This window comes from Panthera uncia, chromosome F1 (assembly GCF_023721935.1).
Source record: "Panthera uncia isolate 11264 chromosome F1, Puncia_PCG_1.0, whole genome shotgun sequence".
Classification (NCBI taxonomy): Eukaryota; Metazoa; Chordata; class Mammalia; order Carnivora; family Felidae; genus Panthera; species Panthera uncia.
In genome coordinates, this window is record NC_064813.1 from 31,503,929 (window position 1) to 31,531,547 (window position 27,619).

The following is a 27,619-nucleotide window of genomic DNA, read 5'->3' on the forward strand; positions in this document are numbered from 1 at the left end:
CATTGTACTTGTGCATCGGTTGGAGACTGCCCACATCTGACATTTCACCAATGCTGTAAGGACACTTCTACTCCTGAGCAGTTTGTCAGCCTGGGGCTTCTCCTTATATTGACACTCTTTTCATTGAGTTCCGCCAAATCCTTCACTGGGTTTTTCTTTTTCCTTTGCATCTGCCACTTTGTCCGAATGAGCATGAACAGACAGAAGTACAAATGAGCTGATACTATTTTTATGGTCAGTTGAGGATGCTGCCAGAAACTCCACTGTATGTGTGCCGCTTGGGAATGTTAAAAGGAACATGTGGGCCCCCCCATTGACAATATTCCCTTCTCAACATTTTTAAACAAGCACAAATGATATTTGTAAAAAAAAAAGTTTAATTTTATTTATTATGGTAATAAACTATTTTATACATGATACTTGCCTTTGCCTTTTCTTCTATAATTTTAAGGCACTGAATTGGGTGTTCTGATCTAAGGTGCCAGAACAAGGATGGTACTTTCTATTCAAGAGTCTGAGAGCCTCCAATCTGGATAGCACCTGTCAGTGTGGTTTTGGAGAACTCAGAATTCTAGAGACACCAAGACTGTATGTCTGAGTACAGCACAGCGAGAGAATGGTCGTGAAGGTGCTTTGCCGTATGATCTAGAAATAGAGCTGTGTCTGCCATACAGATGTACAGAGATGCCTTCAAAACCTGGCGTCCTGGAAAGCTGTGGTACAACACATTGATTTAACACTTATCTGAAGGTGGCCTCCCAAGGAGAGGTGAACTTTTAAACAATTTGGATTGAAATTTAAGATTTATGAAGGCTTCCCTGCCTTTTCAAATACAGTGTAAAAAACATAACCGAATCTTTTTGGAATGATTCCGTAGCAACAGTGGGAGTTAGGGGCTGTGCTTTAATTCATTGATGGTCTCAGAAGCTAGTAAGGTCGAGGGCTGCTTGCCCCTAAACCAACGAGTCTTCTCTAGCAGCCCTCACTTCTGCTCTGATTTTAATAGGTATGACTTCCTGCTCATGGCAAGATTCTCCATAATACTGTCAACCTGAGTTCTTATTTAATACTACTGGACCACATTTCAAAAAGGGCACTTTTCTTTTTGTAGACAGAATTTAACTCAGGATGAGGAATCTGTGGTCTGCAAGCCATATTCGGGCCTCTGCTTGCTCTCATAAGGCCACAGGATGAATACGGCATTCTTAATGACATCCTCCCTACAACCTATTATTTCATTATGTTGCAGAAAAGCATAATAAACATTAAAGGTGATAGTATTTAAAATTCCAAGTGATTTGATATTCATTCGAAAATCTCACCTAAAAAAAGGAATCTCACGTAATAAAGCACTGAACAGTATGTTCTTGATATATCTTCAATTGTGAAAAATATCTCTTTGTGAATATGATTTTTATAATTAGTCAAAAGGACTAGTAATACAGAGCTAAGTAATAGATACTACATTCTGGGTGCCAAAGGGGTTTCAACTATTAAAAAGGGGGGATTTTGTTGGTTTTAAGTTTATTCACTTATTTTTTAGAGAGCACAAGCAGGGGAGGGGCAGAGAGACAAGGAGAGAGAGAATCCCAAGCAGGCTCTACACTGTCAGCCCAGAGCCCAATGCAACGCTCTCTCTCTCACTGTGAGATCATGACCTGAGCCGAAGTCAGATGCTTAAACGACTGAGCCACCCAGGCGCCCCTGTCGATTTGTTTTAAAATAAAACGGCTCAGGTCATGATCTCACGTTTGTGAGTTCGAGCCCTGCATCAGGCTCCACACTGGCAGTGCGGAGCCTGCTTGGGATTCTCTCTCTCTCTCTCTCTCTCTCTCTCTCCCTCAAAATAATAAACATAAAATAAAACAAGACAAAAAACAAAATAACTTCCCTGAAAAAGGGCCTCGGATTTCTCAATGCCCACTGAGAAAGGCCAGCACCATCAAGGTGATCTGGTTTCTCAACAGTTGGTCCTACTGGATGTATATGTTCTGGTACATTTGTTAGAAAGCAAACTCATTACGATTAATTTCTTATACTGGTCTACAATTATGTTATTATTTTAAATAAGCAAGTGAGCAGTCTCAGTTTTTTTAAGGGGAACACCGGTCCCGCTAAATTACTATCCTCCCAATACAGACAACATTGTATAATTGTATAGATGATATATTTTCTTTCTATGCCTGCAGTCTTCAATAGAACAAAAGGTTTTCTCCTGTCACTTCAAACAAATTAATCTGAAGGAATAATAAAATACCTTTAAGTCTTCCTGTACAGTCCCGAATTAGTCAAGATGGCCACGAGTTGGCTGCCCTTCAGATGTCTTGCTTGCCTCCTTGGGGATCATCTTGGCAATCCTGCTTGGAGCGCTCTGGCTTGCCCAGGGCTAGGTTGAGGTCAGAGGATCCTGGGGCTAGAAGTTACCTTGGGACATCGTCTAGTTGCTTTCCAGCCCCATGCCTGAAGTTGCCCAGGGCTGATGACTGTGGAAAGTGACATGTCACACGCTCCTCAGCTGGAACTGCTCTGTCTTCTCAGAGATACTTCAAGAGTCTCATTTAAAGTAACTCCAAGATTTTACTTCACATGCATGAAGAGAGACTTATTATTGTTTTCATATTATAGTTGGAGAACAGCAAGAGGCTAAAATAAGAAAACAATGGTCCTAGAAAATCCACATGTTGGTTAACTGGGCCTCAAATAATTTACTAATTCTTGAGAACCACTCTAAATCATGTGATAGTTTAAAAGAAATTCAGGCTTATTACTTTCAAATATATTCACCGATTCTTCTAATACAGTTGAGTGAATGAATAAGCCTGTTTGTTTTTACATCAATGGTGTCTCTGAAGCGTTCAAAATTCTTTGTATTGTTTATACACGTACGTACATTAAGACACTTGCCTACAATCATCTTCACATTCCTGTGTTTCCTTAGCCAGCCCTTTCCTTCCATGTGAACTTCAGCCAAACTCCCTGCAGCTGACCACAGTTCCTGAACTAGTATCGGTCCCTGATGTACTGTAATCATTTGAGTGCTCACTCTTCCCAGCACCTTGGAACCACCTGCCTGGGCCTCCTTCTCACTTACCAAGTCGGTTGCTGAGGCCACTGCTACCGGCCCGCCTGCCCCTCTGGGTCTGTTCCTTGAAGGAGCCAACACCGGGTGTGCCCACTCCACACCATCCACCCTACAACTGCTCTTCCAGGCAGAAGGGCTAGGAAGAACGGATGTCAGCAAGATGGCCGGTCCTGCAGTCTAGGAGTATCTCGTGGAGTTCAAACCATGGCCAGGACACAAGGACCACAGTAGACAACAAATACGAGATATGTGGCCAGACCAGGTCCAAGGGAACCTTTCATTCAATGACAATTTAATTCAGGTGTTTGAGATATATACTAAGTTTGCCCATGACGAGGTACACTATGTCTTGAAACCTCAAAGCTTCTTTACCACTTAGCACCTGCCGTCTCAAAAGAAAACAAAGAACCAAAACCTCCAAAGGCAAACAGACATATTCAGAATTATCTACCACTTGGGTCAGTGGCCTGTCATCACTTTCCAAAAGAATGAATAATTGAGACTTATGTGTTTCGGTTTTAAGCATTTTCCTCAAAAACTAATTCAAAATGATTCTACAACTATGTAAATTATCAATGTGATAGGAAAGGCTCCATTTTATTTGAAACAAAACAAAACAATGTGAACTACTGAGTGTAAACCACTGAGTAGGAAGATGACTGCTGGAGCTTACTTGCATGGAGAGGAGAAAAGACCATCCTTTACCCTTTGTCACTTACCAGATAGCACCTGTCTGTGGACACACTTATCTCCTGGTTTCTTAATTCTGCTTCTATATTGGGAAATGAAGATTAACTGTCTGCTAGAGGAACTGCCATATTTATACTTCTCTGTAAATCTAGGGCACAAAGCATCCAAATGTCAGTCACCTGGGTAGTGTTTAAATAACTGGTCTTCTGTACTGACCCCTGGGAAACCACAGGACATGCTGTATGTTCTTTGACTGGGTAACTAGAAACATGACATTGTCCCCGCCATGCTGGGGAGCTGAAGTGTGAAACTCAGACCCCAGTGCTGGTTCTAGCGACCATACTGCAGGACATGGGGAAGAGGTCATTTACATGTTACCAAAATGTTTCAGAAGGATGCTCAGTGGATAACAGGCCTTATCACTATCAAGATTTCTGTGCTCTAATCGAGAAACGTCTATTGCATGTAATTCTTGGTAAAGTAGAAAGAACCCAAAGGGCCACTGGGCCTGGGTTCTAGACCACAACGTCACCATGTGCAGCTGAGCAAGATTCTCCTGCTCTGGACCCCTGCTTACTCAGCAGGAAAATGATGGGGGAGATGAGCTCCCCAAAGTTAGAAGCCTCTCTGGTTGTCAATTTTCTATGAGAGCTCCAGCTTCCAGTCTTGGAGTGAGGTAACTTCAACAAAAGATGAACAGATCAAGCACTGGTCCCTCGGAGGTTATCTGGTGTGCGAGGTCAGGGTGAAGCACCATTTGCTCGGAGGCCAGCGGTAAGGGCTGGCATGGGCCAGGGCAGCTTTAGTCCACCAAGTATGTCTGGGACCAGGCAATGCCCACATGGGAGTAGCAGTACAGGAATCCCAGGACAGAGAGTGTCACGTACGGCCAGCCTGCAGGGGGAGGGCAGAGATGGAAGAGCAGTTAGAAACGCCTGGGGTGGGACCTCCCACGGGTGCAAACTCTCCCCCTTTGGGGAAGGCAACTCAAGAAACATGGGCCTCGGTTGACACATTTAGACACACACCTCCCAGCAAGTGTGCTCTAACTGGAACGCCAACAACCCGAACCCTACATTCCCACTGGGGTCAGCATAAAATGAAGAGTGCACTATCTCAAATGGGAATTATATTTAGAAATAGGACAAGCTTTTAAAGAATACCTATTTAGAAAACTAAAGTATTTAATAATCAAAAAAGGAGAAAAGTCCACAAGACCCACAGTAAATCTCAAAATATAGATTGGCCGTCATATTGAATTGAGTGCCATCTGTAAGCACACAGAAGGGAGAGCCTAAATTAAACATTTGCTTTCAAAACTCAAAGCTTTTAGTGGTTCCTTCTATAAGTACTTGTCTTAGAATATCTGATGTTCTTTTCTTTCCTCTTCTTCTCCTCCTTTCCCTCCTCCTCCTCAATTAACAGCCCTTTCTGCTGAGTACTTGTCACTTAATTATCTCCATGCCTTCTACATGTTTCACTTGCTCAAACATTTCTTGGGTGCTCTGGAGATCCAGAGGTGCTATGGAAGGTACCAGATGCCAAAACAGGTGATCCCACTCCAGCTCAGGAAAGAGACACACACACTACTGGGATTTATGAGCCATGTACTGTGTGCTAGATAATGATGTATACAGAGCACATTTCAACTGGGCCGTGTGGGGTGAGCAAGAGTTTGTTAGATGGAAAGGGACAGAGATAAGCTGCCGGAGAGACCGCCAGAAGTGTATCACAGGCCACCCCAGGAACATGGATCATGGGTTTGTGGCTCCTGCCTGGGGAGGGGCAGGCAGGGTAAGGACAGAAGTAGGGAGGCTGCAGGGGGGAGCCCCAGATGGTCTTGCTACTCTACAGGCTCTCTTCCTACCATGTCAACAGTCAGCTGCTTATTAGTATTAATAAAAGTTCAATTAATATAGCATAGTGGTTAAATGTGCAAACTCTGAAGTAAAATTAAACATCAGTTCAAATCTTGGCTCTGTTACTTGCCATCTGTGTGACCTTGAGCCACTTAATGAGTCTCAAATGTAAAACTAAAAGGATAGAGCAACTTTATTAAGAGTCTTTATAAGATGCCATGGACTTGACTGCATCCCCCTGCCAATTCATATGTTGAAGCCCTAACTCCCAGCGTGTATTTGGAGGTGGGGCTTTTGGGAGGTAAATGGGTTGAGGTCAGATCATGAGGGTGGGGCCATGATGGGATTAGTGCCCTTATAAGAAGAGACACCAAGTCTGGGCGCCTGGGTGGCTCAGTCCGACTTCAGCTCGGGTCATGATCTCACAGTCTGAGTTCGAGCCCCGTGTCAGGCTCTGTGCTGACAGCTCAGAGCCCGGGGCCTGTTTCAGATTCTGTGTCTCTCTCCCTCTCTGACCCTCCCCCATTCATGCTCTGTCTCTGTCTCAAAAATAAATAAACGTTTTAAAAAAATTAAAAAAAAAAAAAGAGACACCAAGAGCTTGGCTTCTCTCTCTCTCTCTGCCATATAATGGCACAGTTAGAAGGTGACTATATAGAAGTCAAGAAGATGGTCTTCTCCAGGAACCAAATCAGCTGGCACCTTGATCTTGGACTTCTCCAGTCTCTAGAACTATGAGAAATAAAGTCTCTTGTTTAAACCACCCAGTCCATGGTATTTTGTTATAATGCCCCGAGTTGACTTAAGACATAAGGAAGGAACGTGTGAAATGATGTAAAGGCCCGCATGGTGCCTGGCCTACGGTGGGCACTAAGGAAAGGTGGCAATAATGTTGGAGAGAGGGCGCAGAAGTCTTTCTCCACCAAAATTCGGGTGACAACAGAGAAGCCCAGCTCCGGTCTTCCTCTGAACTCATTTCACACTTGCCTCCTTAGACTAGCTTGGCACCAGAATTCTCCTAGGCCCTCAAGGCAAGACAAGTGAGGGGAGCAGAGGACTCACAAAAGCCTGGCTCTAGGACCAGCCCTACAGTCCTACCTACTGTCTGCTACTCAGCCAGTGTATTTGTTTCCTGTGGCTGCTGGAACAAACGACCACAAACTTAGTGGCTTCAAACAACAGAAATTCATTCTCTCATACTTCTAGATGCTAAAAGTCTGAAATCAAGGTGTTGCAGGCCATCTCTCTCTAAAGGTTCTAAGGGAAACTGCTCCCTTACCTCTTCCAGCTTTCGATGACGCCAGACATTTCTTGGCTTGTGGCAACATACCTTCAATCTCTGTCTCTGTCTTCACGTGTCCTTCTTTCCTATGTACCTCTGTGTCCTCTATTCTTATAAGGAAGCCGGTCATTGGATTTAGGGCCTACTCTAAATCCAGGATGACTTCTTCTCAAGACACTCAACTAGTTACATCAGCAAAACCCCTATTTCCGAAATGAAGTCACATTCTGAAGTTCCAGATGGACATGAATTTGGGGGGCACTATTCAGCCCAGTAGAGCCAAGTACGTTTTCAAACTTCAAAGTGGACCCATCCTGCCTGCCTGCCCTCTGATCTCTTACCTCTGTGGCCCAGACACAGATGCCAGGAGTCCTGTCAACATCTGCTCCTCAGTGGGCTCAGGGAGCAGAAATCAGGGAGGGGGCTTTGGGCACAGAAAGCAGTCCCAGACTTCAGCTGTGTTTAGGGTGACACATTGGCAGGTGTTTGGTAAACACAGAACCCAGAGGCTGGCTATGGAGGTGGGAGAATGGGGATGTTTTACTTACACAAAGCTGGGCCTGAGACATTGGACAGCTGTGTCCAGCCCCATGGCTACAAAGCTTTCACATCCCCGTGAAAGCTTCTGGCCAGCACACAGAACTGGAAGAACAGCCCTAACGCTGCCCAGAAGTGAGGCGTATACGTGTTCAGTTTGGACCACAGCTGGGCCGTGAAAATTCCCTCTACCATTAACTGTATGTCATTTGCAGAGGCAGGCAGACAGCAGTTAGGAGACTTGTAATCCTGACTCTCCTATGAGACCCTAGGAGGGCTTCCGTTTCTCCATCTACACAATGGGAAATCAAAGATAAACAGAAGCACATGAAATAAAATAAGATCACAGATTTGACAGTGCTTTTAAAAACTGTTTCAAGGGGCACCTGGGTGGGTCAGCTAGTTAAGCATCAGACTCTTGATTTCAGCTCAGGTCATGATTTCAAGGTTTGTGGGATCAAGCCCCACATCAGGACCTACACTGACAACGTGGAGCCTGCTCGGGATCCTCTCTCACCCTCTCTGTTTCTCCCCCGATCACACGTGCACACGCTTGTGCGTGCTCTCTCCCTCTCTCCCAAAATAAACATTTAAAAGATAAATAAAAAGCGTTACAAAAATGCAAAGAATTACTACAGAACCACCTGAGAAGTCTACATGTACAGTGTATGAAGCAGTTACGAATACATAGCTTTCTGGCCTTTTTAACATGAGTGCTCCTACAGATAGTAACCCCAGTGTATACTGGATGGCAGCCAAAGACCTCTTACCTTTTCCTGACCTCAGGAGCAAGATATGTGATGGTAAGGAAAAGACAGATTCCACAAGTCACCCTTCCACAGCCTTCAACCAGCGTTTCATGAGCATTTTCTGTGTTTCCGGTCCTCTCCTAGACATCAGACATCAACATCACCCTCTGTGCGGTGCCTGTAGGCGCAGGGTCTTTGACTGTGGCAGCTGCTAACGAAGCACTGATGTGATCCAAGTGTGGGGGGCTGCTTAGGGAAGAGCCTCCTCTTTATCAGGGCTCAGATGATCACAGAATAAGACACTGGGATGGGCTGGCATTCTGGCAACGTTCAAGGTTTGCTATGATGCAGTCATCCAGGCTTGTCATCCGTTAACAAAAAAGATGGTGTCAACAAGGGTTCTTTCCTGCCAAATGAACACAGACCTCACCCTGCAGCGCTCACTACCCCTGGCCTTTCCCCACTCTGTGTTCTCCTTCCAGGGTCTCCTTTCTCACCAGGATTTCCGATCTACAGCGTCCGGTCAACTCCCATACCCCCACATCCCCAACCCTGTGCGTGTGCACACAGACATACAGACCCACACACGCGCACACGTCCCATTAATGTAGCTCATAAAGCCTGGTGGGAAGTATGACATTAGTCAAAGGAAAAGATCCTTCTTAAGACAGTACTTTAAGGCCAAGCCCCCTGCACACTCAGCATATTCATGGCTAAGCTCCCAGACTCAGTGATATGTCCCAGTTGGCTTTTGATACCTGGACCTGTGAAGATCGAAACAGCTGAACAGTTTTAACAGAGGACACCTAAGCAGCACTGGACATATCACAAACAGGAATCCAGCAAGCCAGACGACAGTTGCAAAAGATTGGGTAATATAGTTAATAGGGCATATTACTTGACAGATAATGCACATAAGTAGGATATACAGCACAACAGATTCAATTAAGAAGATCAATGTAGATGGTATAATAGATGGAGTTAATAGGATGGAGGTGGTTGTATCATGATATTGTTAATAGGACACTGGTGAGTTGTATAATAACTACATCTAATGAGAATAGGTAGGACACAGAGGGAAATGTCTATAGCTAAAAGAAAGCAAGCAGTGTAATTTTACTTGAGGTTATTATGGCTGAGCAATTTTCTGAGCAATTACATCAGTCTGAAAAGACTGGAAAGGCCGAGGCTCAGAACAGTGAAAGAAAAGACCATCATCACACAGGGCCGTGACAAGTCAAAGAATATATCAGATTGGTTTTCTGGAAAGTGATGGGATAATCAGAACAAGAAGTCTAATGAACACCTTTGTTTAAAAGGTAACGTTGTAAAATGATTGCAGCCACCGTGGAAAACAGTAGGAAGGTTCCTCAAAAATTAAACACAGAGGGGCGCCTGGGTGGCTCAGTCAGTTAAGCGTCTGACTTCAGCTCAGGTCATGATCTTGTGGTTCACGGGTTCGAGCCCCGCATCAAGCTCTGCACTGACAGCTCGGAGCCTGGAGCCTGCTTCGGATTCTGGGTCTCCCTCTCTCTCTGCCCCTCCCCTGCTCATGCTCTTTCTCTGTCTCAAAAATAAATAAAAACATTAAAAAAAATTAAACACAGAATTATCACATACATACCCAAGAGAATTCAAAGAACCAGAAGAGAGATTTGTGCACCCGTGTTCACACTAGCATTACGTACAATAACCAAAAGGTGGAAACAACCCAAGTGTCCCCTCACAGACGAATAAACAAGATGTTGTCTGTACATATAGTGGAATGTTAGCCTTAACAAGGAAACCCTGTCATAGGCTACAACATGGATGAACCCTGAAGACATTATGCTAAATGAAATAAGCCAGACACGGAAGGACAGATACTATACACGAGGGACCTAGAGGATTCAGATTCCTAGAGACCAAAAGTAGAATGGAAGTGGCTAGGAACTAGGGGACTTATTGGAGTTATTGTTCCACGGTGCAAGAGCTTCCGTTTTGCAAGATTAAGACAGTTCTGGAGACAGACAGCGGTGATGGCTGCACAGCAACGTGAATGTGCTTGATACCGGTGAACTATTCACTTAAAAACGGCTAAAATGCTGAATTTTATGTTATACACAATTTACCACAATAGACAATTCTATGCTGAAAGAAGCCATTGACAAAATAATACATACCGTATTATTCCATTTATGTAAAACGAAAATTGATTTGGAGTAACAAAAAGCTCCTTAGTGGTTGCCGGGGGCTAGGACAGAGGGAGGGACAGATTACAAAGGGAGCACTAGGAATCTTTGGGGATGATGAAAACGTTTTGCATCTTGATTATGGGAATGTTTTCAAGGGTATATACAACTGAAAAAGACCTTAAATGGTATTTTACTGTGAACAGATGATTTCCCAGTCTCAAAGTTGTAAAAAATTTTTCAAAAATGAAAAAAAAAATTTTTTAAGATAACACTGGAACATTACCGAATCACAGACTTGCAGTTTTCTGCTGCTAGGTTATATACGCCCTAAGGTATTCAAACAAAAGATGCAGATGCAAGAAGAACAATTCACTTTTGAAATGACGGTGGTCTGCAATCCTTCAACTCCCTAGGGGCAGGAGGACAGGCTGCATGGAGGACCGAGCAGTGGGCTCCCCTAATCATGCTCTCTTCCACTGGGCCCTCTGAGTGGGAGGAGAATGTTAAGAGCTTTTACTTAACTATGCGGACACACTCAGCAGCTGAATCAGCACAAATCCCTATCCCAGGGAAGAAATCAATCCTTCCTAATGGGAGAGGAGTTAATTGAGTTGCTGAATTGTGTATGAGCTATCAATTACCCCATCAAAGGCTCACTCAGCTGTCAGTTTGGGCAACACTCCTAAGCCTGTGACCACCATCTTGGCTTTAACAGGGCTTTTTCAAAGGCCACATCCTACTGCTAACCGTTTTTTATTATTTATTTATTTACTTACTTATTTTTAATGTTTATTTATTTTTGACAGAAAGGAGAGAGAGAGAGAGAGAGAGAGAGAGAGACAGAGACAGAGACAGAGACAGAGCATGAGTGGGGGAGGGGCAGAGAGGGAGGGAGACACAGAATCCGAAGCACGCTCCAGGCTCTGAGCTGTCAGCACAGAGCCCAACGCGGGGCTTGAACTCACAGACTGTGAGATCATGACCTGAGCCAAAGTCGGACGCTCAACGACTGAGCCACCCAGGCGCCCCATGCTAACAGTTTTTAGAAGAAAATGGCTGGTGACCAGCGCATGAACAAACTTTGCAGGGAAGGCTTTTTCCTGCCCTTGCTCCCAGTCCCCCAGCACCATAGTCTCTGACATTGTGTAAGTAGTTTATAAAGAATATGCAATCTACTACACAGTTTACAAACAATATATAGTCTTGTGAATCCTTACAACACTCCAAGATAGAAATCATTAACCTATATTAATACTCTTGCTTGAAGCCACACTGCCTCAAAAGGGCCCAGAGTCCACATCCCAAGTCCAGAATGTCAGGCTGAATCCTATTTCAAGAAAAGTCCGAAGGATTTCGGCCTGTCCTTTTTTTTAATCTATAATTATCTGTCATTAACAATGAACAATGCCCTAGCTTCCTCCTTCTATCCACCCAGGCAAGTTCTCTAGCCAGAGGCTCTGACGCCCTGTTGTCCATTGACTTTCTTGCTCATCCACCACTCAGTTGTCACCTTGCTGGGTTAAGGAACACTCTCAGCTTGGCATGAGGATCCCTAGAGCTGAACAGATGGACTCCCTTTCTGGTCCCATGGAGCACCAATGTCAGTGACTCAAAACCATTCATTCTAAGAGAGAGGAGGTTCTCATTATTCCGGAGAGCCACTGGGCTACAAAGGAAACAAGTCTCACTCCCCAAACTCTCCTTGGTTGAAACCTAAGCCTGCAAACGTGAAGGATGTATTATGATTATTAAATGCCACCAACATATCCAACCATATCCCTGCGGATGCAGGCGCATATGTAAGAGCCCACATTGCCATCCTGGTGAAGACAGATAGAAGGCTGATGAATTTCAACCGCCACAGACAGCCTTTGTGAAAGGGTAGGCTCAAAGAAGGATATCCAATGGGGAGATGGAATCAAGAGGTGATTCCAGGAGACACTACAGAAGACAGAGTCATACGACTTGGTGACTGATGGATTTGGGAAACAAAGAATAGACTCGTTCTCACTGACACTGAGCACTGCCTCACATGGTACACTCAGGGTGGACATTCAGCTAGTACACCTCAGAGAGATTCTACCTAACATTAACAGGCTGATTCACTACCCTGCTAGTCAGTAAAAGCCATGGTCCCAGCTGTTCCCTCATGACCGTTCTCTAATAACACATCAAAAGAGGTAAACACCTGGTAAACACATGTGCTCCAGGCACAAGGCTGCCGTCTCTTTGGATCGACTGGTCTGTGCCCATGCCTTACATTTGTTAGATATTTTGAACACCAGCTCCCTACCCCGTACATTGGTGACATCCATTCCAAGGCCAGCAGAGGTGAAGTGTTTCTCCCCTTAGAGAGCTAGCTTGGGCAGCAAACTCTGGTCCGAGGGTGCCGGCTTGGGGTCTGAGAAGGACCAGTGTCCCTGTGCCCTGAGGCTCTCTGCACCACCCTGCCAGCCTCACTGCTGTCATTTCATTCATTATTCACAATAACTTCACACGCCGTTGCCTTTGTTAAAAGAGCTAGGTCCTGACAGCCTTTATTTTTAACAATATTCAGGCCTGATGGGGGGGAGGGAAATGATAAGGTGCCTGGGTAGCTTTATTTAAATCTCATTTACTCCAGTAGTCCCAGACCAGAGATCATGTGGAGCCATTCACCAAACAGTCCTGGCCTGTAGACCTTCCTTAACAGCTCAGTTTAGGGCTGGAACCTTAATAAGGCTACAGGGCAGGAGCCTTCTCCCATCAGAGGGCTACCTTATCGAGGGATACACAGCAAGAGCAAAGCTGCCCAGGCTTCGAAGCCTGTGAACTGCCGGGTCTGTTTTCAAACCCATGGGGATAGGGACGGAAGGGCTGAGGAACAGGCTCTGGCCACGTTAGGGTTAAATAACAATTTCTTACCTCCATATAGTTTACAAACCTGGGTCTCGAACCCAGGTTTCGAGGCCTTAGTGTTTTTCCAAAAAAGGCTCTGCTGCTTCTTTCACATCCTTTCATGAGAAAGGAGGACTGGATGGTTCTTATCTGTTCATGAAACTAAAGCACAAAATCCTAGGGCACTGGTTTTCTAACGTGAGCCCACGTCAGCACCTGGAGAACACCTTAAAAGAGAATACACGGCTCCGATCCAGCGGGACTGCGGTGGGCCTGAGATTTGCATTTCTAACGCATTCCCAGGTGAGGTGGATGCTGCTGGTCCAAGAGCCACATTTTGGAAACCATTGTTCTAGGGGAACTGTTCTAGGGGGCACTGTTCTGAGGGAAGAACTTTGTACTAACAGAGTTGTTCATAAACTGGGCTCCTTCCCGGAACAGAGGAGACAGACGGTTATGGAGCTTTATGTTATCAGGTACCTTGCTGGGCGCGCTCCACATTCTCACAGTCTCCTTACCGGGCAGGTATTATTAGCCCCACTTTGTAGAAAAAGGAAACTGAGGCTCAGAGAAGTAAAGTAAGTTTCCCAAGGTGTAAGAGCTAGTTGGTCATCATGCCAAAGTGAGACTTAGGGCCGTGTGACTCCAACTCCACTTGGCCACCTAAGCTCCCAAAGCCATAACCTGGGCCACATGACGGAAAAGGCCCACACCGGGCGCTTGCCTCCTGGCCTGGTCCCTCTCCGTAAATTCTCTACTCCTGGTGCCTAAGGTAGCAGCAGGGAGGGAGAAGGAGCAGGGTTCTATTTTCCAGCATCATCCACCACTAAGTCACTAGGTCACACGTCTTCAGAAGCCGCAATCTCTCCGTTTTCGTCAAGGGGGACAAAGAAAGCACTGATGAACATGTTTATCCTTCGTCTTGTTGAGAGCCTAACTTAGGTTGTATCCATTAAAGAGCATGTTCCCAGGGGTGTCTCGGGGACTCTGTCGGTTAAGCTTTCAGCTCTTGATTTTGGCTCAGGTCACAAGCTCACGGTTTGTGACTTCGAGCCCCGCATCGGGCTCTGCGCGGATAGCATGGAGCCTGCTTGGGATTCTCTCTCCCTCCCTCCCTCTCCCCCCCCCCCCCCCCCCCCCCGCTCACACACTCTCTCACGCCCTCCCAGAAAAAAACTTAAAAAAAAAAAAATTAAGAGCATGCTCCTAATGCCTGAGTGCCCTTTTATTAAAATTGTCAGAGCCACGGTTATTTGGCCTCTGTCATGGGCTGAGCCTCCACGAAGTATCTAGCAGGGAGACGCAGAGGAAGGGTTAGCTCCAAACCCCCTCCGGGAGCTTCCTGACCAAGAGCTGTTTGCCAGGCGCCGTGTGCACCTTTTAACCGGCACAAAGAGCGGTCATTAATAAATCACATTGTTCATGGTCAATTTCACATCCTGATGCAGCCAACCTAGGCTGCATTTTTCATCCTTTCCTACCTCCCAGTACAAGCCTGGCGGGCAGAAGCTTACTGAAGCACTCACTTCCATAAAGTAAAATCATTTCATGTGAAATTGAGGAAGCGGGGGAACAAGCCAAAGCCACTTTTTCTTACTCTGACAGCGTTAAGTAGATGGCAGTGCTGAGAAAACGCATATTTTCCTTCTCTGGGCCAAATGGGTGAGGACTTGCTTCCCAGAAAACTGTCCCTGCAGTTGGTGCCGCCGTCCCAACTCCCACCGCTGGGACCAGCGGCTGCACAATCAGAACACGCTTCCCAGCTGTTTCTCTTCCTTAACCTGTGTTTTTAATACAGTCTAATTAAGGCCGTTGCTCATCGTTAATTCATGGCCACACTATGTAACATGGTGGACTGGCCTAACAAAGGAGCGCTCATGAAAGGCACTTCCCTCAAACAAAAGGATGCACAGGGTGGATCAGGCTCCCGGTCACACAGCCCGGAAAACTCACCCACAATGGTGTTTATGAGGCACCTACTGTGTGCCCGGCATTGAGACAGGCCACCTTGCTCCTTGTCATATGAGCAGCGTGTGCCTTCATCTGAGGTCTGTGAGCAGGTGCCCCTGAAGGCTTAGCGTGCCACCCTGGGTCCCGAACACTTCACCTGACCCTCCAGTCTTGGTTCCTCAGCTCCGTCATCCAAATGTACATATACGGAGACCCGGAGATAAAACATAGTGGAGACAAGATTCTCAAACAACCGCAGAGGCGAGGAGGATGGGCTGCCACAAGTAAGTTGAAGTGTCACTATGATAAAACAGCTGAGCCTCACGGTTTTTGTTTTCTAATCCAGCTATGCAAATATGGGATGGAGGAGGCCCGGGAGCACCTCACGGGAGCAGGGGCTGACGCACCTGGCAATGTTTCCGTGGGAACACAAAGACTCTGGAGAAGACAGCTGCCTGCGCAAATATAAAAGTCTGCCCCTAGAAGAGGTCTGAGGAGACATCTGCACACCTCGGAGGGTAGAGCTGTGGGGAGGGGGAGACTCTCTGGGGGGCAGAGGCACACTTTGGCAGTGGGAGCCCCCAACCCCACAGAAGCTCAGGAGACAGCGGGCTTCTTCCTGTAGGGAATGCAGCAGAGGCAGACAAGGAGGCCCGGGCACAACGGAGGAGATGCCTCTTTCACACCAGAAGCAGAACCAGGTCTGAGAGTCCATGAGTCTGCTTCTCTCTTCCCAGGGCACTAGGACCAGGGTGCGCATGGTACATGGGCAGCGGATAACGATGAGACGGGACAAACACAGACACAGTTGTGGACGTCTGAGTCCTCATTCACAAGACTCCCAAGTCCCTGCTACAGGTGATTAAAAATAAAAGTTGTTGCAAAACCCCTGAACGATCTGAAGGCCGTTGACAGGTACGCCTGGGAGAAGAGGCCCCCGGCATCTACCGGCCATGAACATCTAGACTTTGCCAAGGGACAGCAGGGCAGGAAGTCACTCCAGTCATACCCAGTCTCTTACCACCCCCAAATGAATGTACCAGAGAGAGCTGGAAAGGATGAGAAAGAGAGCGATGCCTACACCATATGAATATCTGAAAGATGATGTCAGTGATGTGTCTGACATGCTCTTTTCCAAAAGCAGTTGTTACATAAAGGGCTGCAAATTACTTGACTTATATTTCTCAGCAAAAACAGAAGAATAAAAGCAGGGCCTCAGTGGTAGTGGTGGCTGCTCTTCCCGGAGCTCTCAGCAGGGTCAGTGGGCTGAACTCACCACCAGCCCCTCGGGAAGAGGAAGGAACCATCCGTCTGCCTGTCAGCGATGGTCTTGCTCTCACCTGCTGCTCCCACTTGCTGCGTCTGCGGAATCTATTTTGCTCACCTCCGTGCTGAGGAATGGGTGGGTTTGAGCGCTGCAGGTATCAGGGACCAAAGAGGCCGTCTGTGCCCCGTCTTCCAGCGCTGCTGCTTGACCCAGCGGTCACCCCCACCCTCTGCCCTGCTCCTGCAACCTGGCACAGGCAGGCCGCCCGTGTCTGGGGTGCAGTGGGGGGCAATGGAGCAGACCACAGACCTGGCCTCATTCGTGCTGACTTGAACCACCTGAGCTGCCTGGGGCCTTCCTGAGAAGGGACTTGGCAGAAGCACAAAACAGCTCTGAGATTAGTTCAGAAAAACACGGCTCCAACATTTACAAGTGGGATTTTGAAAAGGCCTCTCACTTCCTAGGTGTCAGTGTAAGGAGGGGCGTGGGAAACAGGTTAAGTATGGGCAGGCTCAGGGGATACTCTGGCAGCAGCAGGGTCCACGTGTCACCGTCCAGCCAGCTGGCCTGAGAGCGGGAACCAGCTTGTTTGTCCCGCAGCAGCTGGGACAGTCGCTCAGAGCAGCTCAGTGCTCACATGGTCCCGGGCACCAGGAGAAGGCAGCACAAGGAGAGGCCGACTGTAGCCTCAGGACTGGGTCCTTCTCTGTCAAAGAAGCATCAGTGCTTCCCAGGGACGACGCAAGGGCTCTGTTTAGGGGAGGGAAAGGAACACAAAAGACCCCACAGGGCTCTCCCATCAAACCCACACGTGCTGGAGCCCCTGGGCTCTGCCAAGGGCAAGCAGAGAGGCACAGAGCTGCCCTGTACCACAGCTACTCCTCCCCTGCAGGAGCATGGGGCAAGCACAGCCACCTGGCCCAAGACGGCAGCCAGAGTCAGTGTCACATGGCAGGCGGGAGGCTAGCGACGGGGATGTGTGTGCAACTGGAGGGTGAGACAAAGCCACATGCACGTGCAGGTAGATTCCAGTGAGGCTGGCCAGCTCCAGGCACCATGTTTCACAGGAGACACTGCCACACAGAAGCCACATCAAGGCAGGTCTAGAAGGGCTCCAGAGCATGGGCATGCTGATAAGTCAGAGTGTAGTCTGGAAAGAGACCACAAGATCACATGCAAAGGCAATCAGACTTATTGTGTCCCTCTGGAAGACAGAACTGGACCACAGACTGAACTTACAGGAGGTAGATTCTGGCCGCCATTGAAAGGAGCAAGTACCAGGCAGCGCCTCCCCACAAGGCGGGCATCCCGGGCTCCCATCCCTGTTGGCATCAGGCAGAGTCCCTGAAGATGTGTCTTGGGGACGGCAGTCTCTGATGGGAGTGGGACTAGAGGCCCCAGGTAATTTCCACCTCTCAGACATTACGATCCTATGAAATTCCAGCTCTCAAACCATCCTGCCCTCCCCCACACCCCAGGAAATGTACAGACAAAGGCTGAGGTCAGACTAAAAGCCCCTGTGTCAGGAGCAGGGGAGGAGGGACATCCTGTTTGTACTGGAAACAGAAGGCCATGTCGCAACAAGCTGTGGAAATGTTACAAGATACAGCAGTTTTTAGTGAAGTGCTTATGAGTATATTTACCTGATGTAGAAAGTGACTCAGATACTTTTTTGGACTTGGGTTACAGAAAAAGACATTTTTGTGCCTTAAAGATCCCGTTCTGAAGGAACACTGTGTTCCCCCTCGGGCTCCCAACTCTGGTTGATGGCCTTGATGGCGGGTCTGTGCGGGACCGCGGGCAGTACTGAGAGAGGCTATGGGCCCACACCCGGATCTGTCCCCCGCCCCCTGCCAAGGGTCCTTCCGGCAACCCCGCTCTCCTGGGCAGCCTGCAGGTCCTGAACCTGTCCAGCCTTTGCAGAGAGCGAGTTCACAGGGGATGCTCACGGGGAAGCTCTCGTCCTCACCTGTCAACTGCTCGGAATCAAACCCCTCGAACCAGTCTTCTCCAGGGGCAGAGAACACAGAGCTGCTGCAGAGGGGCTGAGAGGCAAGTCCGACGCAGGCCGGACTTGTTAGGAATCAACGTGAGCAGCAGCAAGCGTGAAGGTGTTTGCACCCTTCCCTGCCTCCTCTGGGCCTCCTGTTGTGCCAGCAGGAGGGTCAGGGAGGCTGGGATCCTGCAGGAAATAGCCGCTGCGCTCTCTCCTCCTGGTAGTCTTTACATGGGGTTAACTGTCAGCTGCCAGCAGCCACAGATTCTGGCTTGGTTTTGTTTGTGACCTCAGAGCACAATATTTACACTCTGGTCTCCTTGTGGAGTTCCCAGATGCTCCCTCGGTGAGGGTCAACTCAGGGCGTGGAACCAGGCCCCAGTGTGCTTTCTCGGATTCTTCTACAGTGACAGGGCAAATGTCTACCAGACCGTCCCAGGGCTCGTGTCTGGACTTCCCCCATCGGGCCGGTGTCATCTACCCAGTTCTTCCTCACTGGGTCCCAGCAACAAGGCTTGAGGTGGCTGGAAAAAGGAACTGTGACAGCCCCTCTCACCATGGCTGTTGGTGCCATCTCTGATGACATCTTGAGGGCAGTGCTGACCAAGCCTGCTGGCACCTTTCACTTCACAGAGCCTCCCACCCCATTTTCTTAGGGCTGCTGTGTGTTCCATTTGGGAAGATTTGGCTCCGTGCTTGCAGTAAAAGCTGAGAAGGATCTGATCCGAAGAAAAACTCATCTTTGTGACTCATCATTCACAACACTTATTGAATTCCTACTCCATACAGGGCACTGGGCTAAGTGCTGGGGTACCAGAGAGATTGAAAGGCTAGCTTGAAGTTAAGGAGACTGGAATTGGGTGTAAAATAACCTCAGAGTGTCTCCTGATGTAGATGAATGAATGAATGAATGAATGAATGAATGAGCAAGCCAGCATTCACTCAACATTAAGCATGTTCTCATGTGCTGGACATAACGTCAAGGGCTGGGGAAAATGGGCTAGGAAAGTCTGGCCCCCGACCTACAGAGGGATAATGGGGGAGGTATGTGTGCGGCAGGACTCAGAGCACGGACAGCCAGTGTAGAGAACACAGGAGCTAAGGAAACATAGACTCTGTCTGGTCACTACCAGCCTGGCAGAGCTATTCCGCTCTCTAGACCATCTTTCGGTGGTTCCCAGCCTCTAGGTACACCCCCCGCCCTCTATGGAAGAAGGCCTGCCCAGCAGTAAGACTGTCCATGTCACGTGCCCCCAGCAGGCACCAGGTTCTGCCTTCCATAGCAGCTCACTGTTTCACTGTTTCTGGATCTCTGTGAAGCGAAGAAATCAAAACAAACTTCTTTATTACTGGCATCACAATCCCTGCAAGGAGTTCACACAGACAGCCAGGCAGGAAAGGCTGTACACTTCTGTTTTCCCTCTACAGAACCCTCAGCTGGAGAGCTAGGGGCAAGGTTGTGTTTGCTATGATTTCCTCTCCCTCCCCCACACCTCTGCTCCTTCCCCTTCATCTCTCCCTGGCCTCCTCCCACCCACCCACCGCACATTTAATATGGATTGCTGGGGCAGGCAAGGCTCTGCTCCCTTAGCCTTCTCTCATGGAAATCTCCTAGGGTGGCTGAGCCGCTGCTATGAATCTAACCTCTGTTCCAGGGACTTCCCCCAGCTTTTGACTATGAGGTCGTCCTTCAGTTCTGAGCCAATCATGACAGATGAAAGCAAGGATCACGTTAATTTGCCTCAGCCACACCGGTAACAGGCCTCAGGGCCAGGTTCAGGGCAATTGTGAACCTCCCATCTCCTGACTGATCCCCTGGCTCCTTCTTTGAGTGTCCCTTGCTGCCAACAAAGCCCTGGGCCTAGAGGCCACCAGCCACAAGCCCAAGTGCCTGCTTTCTAACCCGAAGCCAGATTCTCTATGCTTCTCTCCAGGATGGCCCACACCCCATCACTAAGCTTGTTTTGCTCCCCAATTCTGAGCAGTTCCTACCGGCACAGAGGAGGAGGGGAAGAAGGGTTCCTTCCAGTTTCTAGTTCTTGTCAGTATCCCTCCAGCAGCAGAAGGCAGATGTAGCTCCAAAGCTCAGCTTCTATTGACATGTTCAAGTTCAGTAGGCCTTGCCTCTCTGGAGGTCTGAGAACCAGCCACGTAGCACCCCCTAGTCTGAGGTTCAAGCATAAGCCAAATGGGCCAGGATACTGTTATCCAGGGTTTCTCAACATGGTATTTAATCAGCAAAATTTCATACAGTGGATTATCTCCTTTCTCTCTTTATGACTTTGTAATATGAGAATATGTAAAACAAAACCAAAACCAAAGCCCTCCTGGACAAACTAGAGAAGGAAGGTGCTGTGAAAACAACAAGTTAATAAAGGACAGGCTTGCCCAGTGCCCACATATGCCCAGTTCATTTCCCTACCATCCCCATCACCCTTCAAGGACAGAAGGATTCAACAGCTTGTCTAAATTAGTACCTACACAGGGATATCCAGCTGATATAGGAGATAAAGAGATGAGAGCTTCCAAATGTTCTCATGAAGGGTTTGAGTCAAAACCGAATCCCCTTAAATGTGTTTATGGTAGGCTAAATTCCAAGGCTGCAAATAAAAGACCCTTGTATTATGTTTGCCCTTTTATTAAAAACAAAAAATAAGAGTATGCGTGCCCCCTTTGTTAAAGCCAAGAATGCACCTGTAGTCCAACCCTTTTAATGGAACTTTTAAAAATAAAATTTTATATGGTACTTGTCTTTCTCTGCCTGACTTATTTGCTTAGAATACACTCTAGATCCATCCATGTCATTGCAAATGCCAAGATTTCATTCTTTTTGAGGGCTGCCTAATGTTCCATTGTACATATGTATATATGTGTATATATGCACACACACACGTATAATACACACACCACATCTTCTTCACTCATTCATCTGTCGATGAACATTTGGGCTCTTTCCATAATTTGGCTATTGTGGATAATGCTGCGATGAACACCGGGGTACGTGTGTCCCTTCAGTCTGTATTTTTGTATCCTCTGGGTAAACACCTAGTTGTGCAACTGCTGAAACTAATATTATACTGCATGTTAACTCACTGGAATTTGAATAAAAACATTGTAAAAATAAGTTAAAATAAGTTTTAATTTTCTTTTCTTTTAGGAGAAAGTGTACAGCGAAGGAGAGGGGCCGAGGGAAAGAGAGAGAATCCCAATCAGGCCCTGCACCATCAGCATGCAGCCTGATTCGGGCCTTGATCCCATAAACTGTGAGAGCCTGAGCTGAAATCTAGAGCTGGGACACTTAACTGGCTGAGCCACCCAAGCGCCCCTAAAATTACATTTTTAAAAATCCTATTTCAGCACTCTCTCTAGGATGAGGAACCACAAAGCAGAAAGGAACAGTATTGCCTGTCCTCACAGCTGGGGCCAGTTTCAGGAGCCAGAACACTCAGCCCCAGAAAAGAGCACTCGCCCTGCACTCAGGGATCTGAGTTCCACCACTTGTTAGCTACATACACTAACTCCTCTGAAACTCTTGTTTTCTCTAAAGCCAGAATCATCAATCCCTACTCAACAAAATCATGAGGAGTGGACCGCTCAGCTCCCCATTCATTCAGCAGGATGCCTGAGTAGGGCAAAACTCTGGCAAGAATGTACTCAGACATCTCAGAACTCTAAGTCTTTTTCAAAAAAGGTTTCCTCGTGCCTAAAACAGGCCACTGAACAAGCCCACTTTTGCTTGTAGAGATACAGAAACACAAACCCTGAATGGACTATTTTGTTGTTTCTAACCCCAAACTGGCTGCCATTTAAACTTACCATCCTTCCAGCAGGGCTGGTTGTCAGTAGTGCGACTTCTGTACCAACGGCTTACAACCCCATGCCAACATTCTGACGCGCTGCTTTCCCATTCCCCAGAAGCTAGAGAAGCTGGTTGACACCACAGATGACAGGTCAAGACCTTTCACGACTGGACCCCATGTGGCCGCTGCCAGAGACACCACAGAACCTGAAGCAGCCACCTCTCAGACACGGTGTGGATGGCTCCAAGCAGCCCATCCTCCCAAATGGAAAAATGCTGCATTACCCGTACCCCACTATCTGAGGGTCGTATCTCCACAAAAAGTGTACATGGCCACGGCGAGGTTTGCCTCCAGCACTGCCAATCATTGCTGTATTCAGTTCCATGCTGGAACCACCTCGGGGTGACCCACTCAGGCCTACCTAAATTACTCTTTGGAAAAAAATTACTCTTTGGGAGCTGATGTGGGCCCATGCCTCATTTCATAAATCCTTTTGCAATTATGCTGTGGCACAGACCCCTGAAAACGAGTCTACGTTCCTGACCTTACTTAGACATGCGAGAAAAAGGGCTCCTGTGTATGCTATATGGTCAGAGGGTACCCAGAGTGTGATTCCAAACACTAGCTGAAGACAGCCATATATTTGAGGGTAATCCCTAAGTATTACATACTAGAGTTGAATATATAGCCAAATATATGCTAAATATCCCTTCTGCCCTCCTCAAGTAGTTAGCCGAAGCCAAGATTATACAGTTGGGCTGATTCTGAGGATTTGAATTACTAGAAGCTGTTTTCATATACACCAATTGGGTTATTTAACACAAAATTCAACAGCACTGGATGTCTGAGTCTGAATAAATTATAGAATCATTATGCTGGGAATGGTCTGTTTTTAAAAGGCTCAATTCTGGTGTCACTTTAACTGAACCACAAATTCCCTGAACATTTCTGCATACAGGCATATTAATTCAAACATTCGTAATACAACCCATCTTTGCACTTTGCATAATGCACGTTCAGACCTCTGTGAAATTTTACAATTAGTCCTGCATTTTTTATTAACACATGTGCAATACGTACAGCCACTATTTATTCTTTATAGAACAAATAAACCCTCGCTTGGGGGGAAAACTGCTGAAGAATGCATATGGTGTCGTGCATAATCAATCAGCTTGTGGGGCTTTAACACTAAATGTATATGGATTTAGGGTTTTGGGATAATAACCAAATAGCACTGAATAAGCAGACTGGATATTGAGGACAAGACTGTAAACCTCTACCGATGAGTAATGAACCCAGAGCAGTGCAAAAGCAGAAGGAAAAACCAAATGCTGCCAAGAAGGGGCGGGGAGACCTTTTCCCCACCACCAGCCCTACCAAGCATACTACCAGGGGCAGAAGGGATGAATAATAAATGCACAGCTTCAAGTCTCTTTCAGCCAAACATATGTAGACTACGTATTCATAGTATTCCTCTGAGGGTCAGTACAACAGCACTTGATTTACTTGAAGACCCCCCCATGCGAACATGGTTCAGATGTTGAGACTGATGATACCACACGTGTCAAGAGAATGAAAAAAGTTGTATTACTCACAGCAGACCCCCAAGCTCTTCCAAAATGACTTGAGCAAAGGGGCGGGGGGCAAGTGGCTTTGGTTTGCACTGTGGTTGAGGGGAGGGCCAGGGCGAGCAGTGGCCGAGCATGCATAGTTTGAACTTCCTGGCAGCACTCAGAGAACGAGCAAGTCCGTTTTCTTGTTGGCTTTCCCAGAGATGGGACACAAGGGGGATGAAGGAAGGGTGGGGCTAGAATCCTGTCAGCAAACATCAAAAATGGAGCCGTGCTGTTTATTACAATTTCCCTACCTTCAAGCTGCCATTTAGGGATTTGAAACCCTACTCTGAAATTTACCTACTGTGTGACTCTCTTCTCATCAGTAAAAGTTGTACAATATTTAAGTAAATAATGTCACACCCACCAAAGGAACTCACCCAGTGCCTGTATATAACGGATGCTTAATAATTGCTTCTGCATCTCAATCTGGAAATTTACCCTTAGTTTGTGTTCTTATGAAAACGAGAGAAGCCACCAGCTCTAGTAAGACTCTTGAAACTATTTTACCAGAGGTATTGGAATAAGGGTCAGACAGGAAGTACAGAAGGGGCTATAAGGCTGGTGGTGGGGGCGGGGGGATCAGGGAGGGTGCTGGTCAGGGCACTGCAGAGGGCAACCTTCCCAAGACGTGTTACAGAACATGTCTGTAGGAGGCATCTCTTCTGGTCACAGGGGACAGGTAGCTACCCCACCCAGTGGGGTGGAGCAAAGAACAGGAAATGTAAGTGTTATGGATTGAATTATGTCCCCTCATGTACGTGTTTAAGTCTTAACCCCCACTACTTCATAATGTGACCTCCCTCAGAAATACAGTCTTTGCCCGTGGAATCAAGTTAAGATAATAAGCTCACTGTCAACTGAAGTGGGTCCTAAATCCATTATGATTGATGTCCTTGTAAAAAAAAGAGAGAGACCCACACAGAGAACAATGCCATGTGCTGACAGAGGTGGAGGTTGCAGGCTACGGCTGCCAGCCAAGGCCACCACCAGAAGCTGGAAGAGGAAGGAAGGATGCTTCCCAGGGTCTCAAAAGAGTGAGGCCCGGCTGATACCTTGATTTTGGACTCTTCTCCTCCAGAACTGTGAGAGAATAAATTCTGTTGTTTAAGCCCTACTCTTTGTGCAGTTCTGTTACAGTAGCTCTAGAGAACCAACACAGTACAGAAGAGATCACCCATTACTTCCATTGTACAGAAGAGATCACCCATTACTTCCTTCTTTTCTTCATTGAAGATTTGAGTCTGTAATTTTCCTCAAGATTGGAATAACTGGGGATACTAAAGTTCTTTAGGATGATGAACAAATCACAGATCTTCATATGTTGCCAATGAGCCTTTAATTCCTCAAAATTATTTTAATGAGAAGATATTTTATGAAAAATATCTATAGTTTGAGCTCATAATTTTTACACTACATGGTTAATATTATGACAAATGTGCAAAGAGAAGATAAAGATGAATCTTTGCAAGATCTGTAAGCAAAGACCAACGTTAACAGTGATTATCTCTGAGTTACGGGATTATGGGTAATTTTTATTTTCTTTTTGTAACTTTCAAGTTGTCCTCATTGTAATAATTTTTTTTCAAAAATGGCACATTTTCACTTTCCAAACGACATCATTATTTTCACAAAAGCAAGAAACAGGATTCAGGGCTTTGTCTTATGAGCTTTTGTCTTGACTTTCAATCCTGGGGCTCAGAGATCTGTTCGTAGCCTCCTGATTAGGCCTAAAAGGATTAGAATGGGGCACGCAGTGGCAGGAACATCATTTGCTCCCTTAGAAATTAGGAAAAAAAATTAAGTCATCCTGTCAGCACAAGAAACTCAGGCCAGGGAGCTTTCGGGTAACAGTTTCTGATTTTATATAATATGGACAGTTCTCTTATTCTCAGGAGTTTTCACAAATTGGCCTTTAAAGTCCAGCTGCTTATAAGTCTCTTTGTAACAAAAATCAAGCATATTTCAGAGTATTCTGATTCTGCTATGACTGCGCAAACCTAATAGAACCTTGTCTCCTGCTCCTTACAACTAAACACCGCAAAAATACATAAAGCAAATACCTGAGGACTCAAGAACGTAAACGACGGCAACAGACTTTAGAGGAGTCAAATTTAGTGAAGCGCAAGGGTAAGGTTCCCGCTAATTTTTCCCCTTTTCTCTCTGCTGTGCCCAGAGTGTGGGGCCCCACTGTGGGGCTGCAGGATGGAGCGGCAAGATGGAGGCGAGCTAAAACTGACAGAAACCTTGTCTTTCTGATCAGAGCAACCAAGAAAAAGGCCTCTGTGGGCTGAAGAGCATAAGGGGAATCTCGCAGAAGGCAAGAATGAACTGGGAAAGGAAGCGCAGGACTTGCAGTGTGAACCCAACCAGGTTGATTGTTCCGTATCTTTGATGGTGGCAGTGACCACACGGGTGTGCATACTTGTCCAAATTCACTGGCTACCATACGGTACTTGAAAGGGTTGCATTTTATTATATGTAAGTTATACTTAAACAAAGTTGATTTAAAATTTTTTTTAAACAGAGCCCAGAAATAAATCCACAGTGAGCGCTCCAGGCCCAGCAGCTCTACTTCAGAGCTTGTCCAGCCCACCGCCCGTGGACTCCCCACCGCGCCTGCAGCGTCCCACACTGCCCGCAGCCCACAGGTCCTGCAGCAGATCTTGGCCCTCACCGACCAGAGCCTGGAGGAGGTGTAGGCCAGTAGGCTCCATGACCAACGTGGGGCTTGAACTCAGGACACCAAGATCAAGAGTTACACGCTCCACTGACTGAGCCAGCCAGGTGCCCCAAGATCTATCTACTTTCTATGTCTACTACCATAACTCAAAACTAAGCCAGCAGCATTTCTGGACTATTCCAGCTGTGGTAGCCTCCAGACTGGTATTCCTGGTTCCACACCTTGCCTTCCATTCTGGTCTCAGGGCAGCCACAGTGATCTTTTAAAAATGCAATCCACTTAAGGATAGGCAAATAGATCAATGGAATCGAGTTGAAAATGCAGAAATAAACCCATACGTATATGGCCAATTGATTTTCTACAAGGGTGCCAGGATCATCCAGTGGGGGAAAGAACAGTCTTGTCAACAAATGGTCTGGGAAAAAACTGGATCTCCATATGCAAAAGAATGAATCTGAACCCTTACCTAACACCACATACAAAAATTAACTCAAACTGATTGAATACTTAAGTGTAAGAGCTAACCCTATAAAAACTCTCAGAAGAAAACATAGGTATAAATCTTCATAACCTTGAATTAAGTAAGCAATGGTTTCTTAGATATGATGCCTAAGGCGCAGGCAACAAAAAAAAAGAACAAAGTGGATTTCATTAAAATGAAAAATTTTGTGCTTCAAAGGACACTATCAAAAAAGAAAAAAGACAACTTACAGAATGGGATAAAAGATTTGCAAATCATATATTTGATAAAAGGCTAGTATTCAGAATATATAAAGAACTCTTACAACTCAATGATGAAAAGACAAATGACCCAGTTAAGGAATGAGCAAAGGATTTGAACAGACATTTCCCTAAGGAAGAACGGCTGAAAAATACATGAAAAGATGTTCGATGTCATTAGTCTTTGGAGAAATGCAAGTCAAAACCACAATGAGCCACTGGTGTGGCTATAACAAAGAAGACAGTAACAAGTGTTGGTGAGGATGTGGAGAAACGGAAACCCTCCTAAGTGGCTGATGGGGAATGGAAAATGGTGCAGCCACTTTATAAAAGTTTGGCA

The 27,619-nt window shown here is 46.5% G+C and overlaps 1 protein-coding gene across 1 annotated transcript in view; it reads right to left on the reverse strand.

Moving 5' to 3' along the window:
- Positions 1-364: 364 nt before the first annotated feature.
- HHAT (hedgehog acyltransferase) overlaps positions 365-27,619 on the reverse strand; it is a 314,228-nt gene continuing 286,973 nt past the window's right edge. The window contains exon 12 of the mRNA XM_049634210.1: positions 365-4,666. Coding sequence (XP_049490167.1) covers positions 4,575-4,666 — 92 coding nt within the window. The 3' untranslated portion in view covers positions 365-4,574. The remainder of the gene's footprint in view (positions 4,667-27,619) is intronic.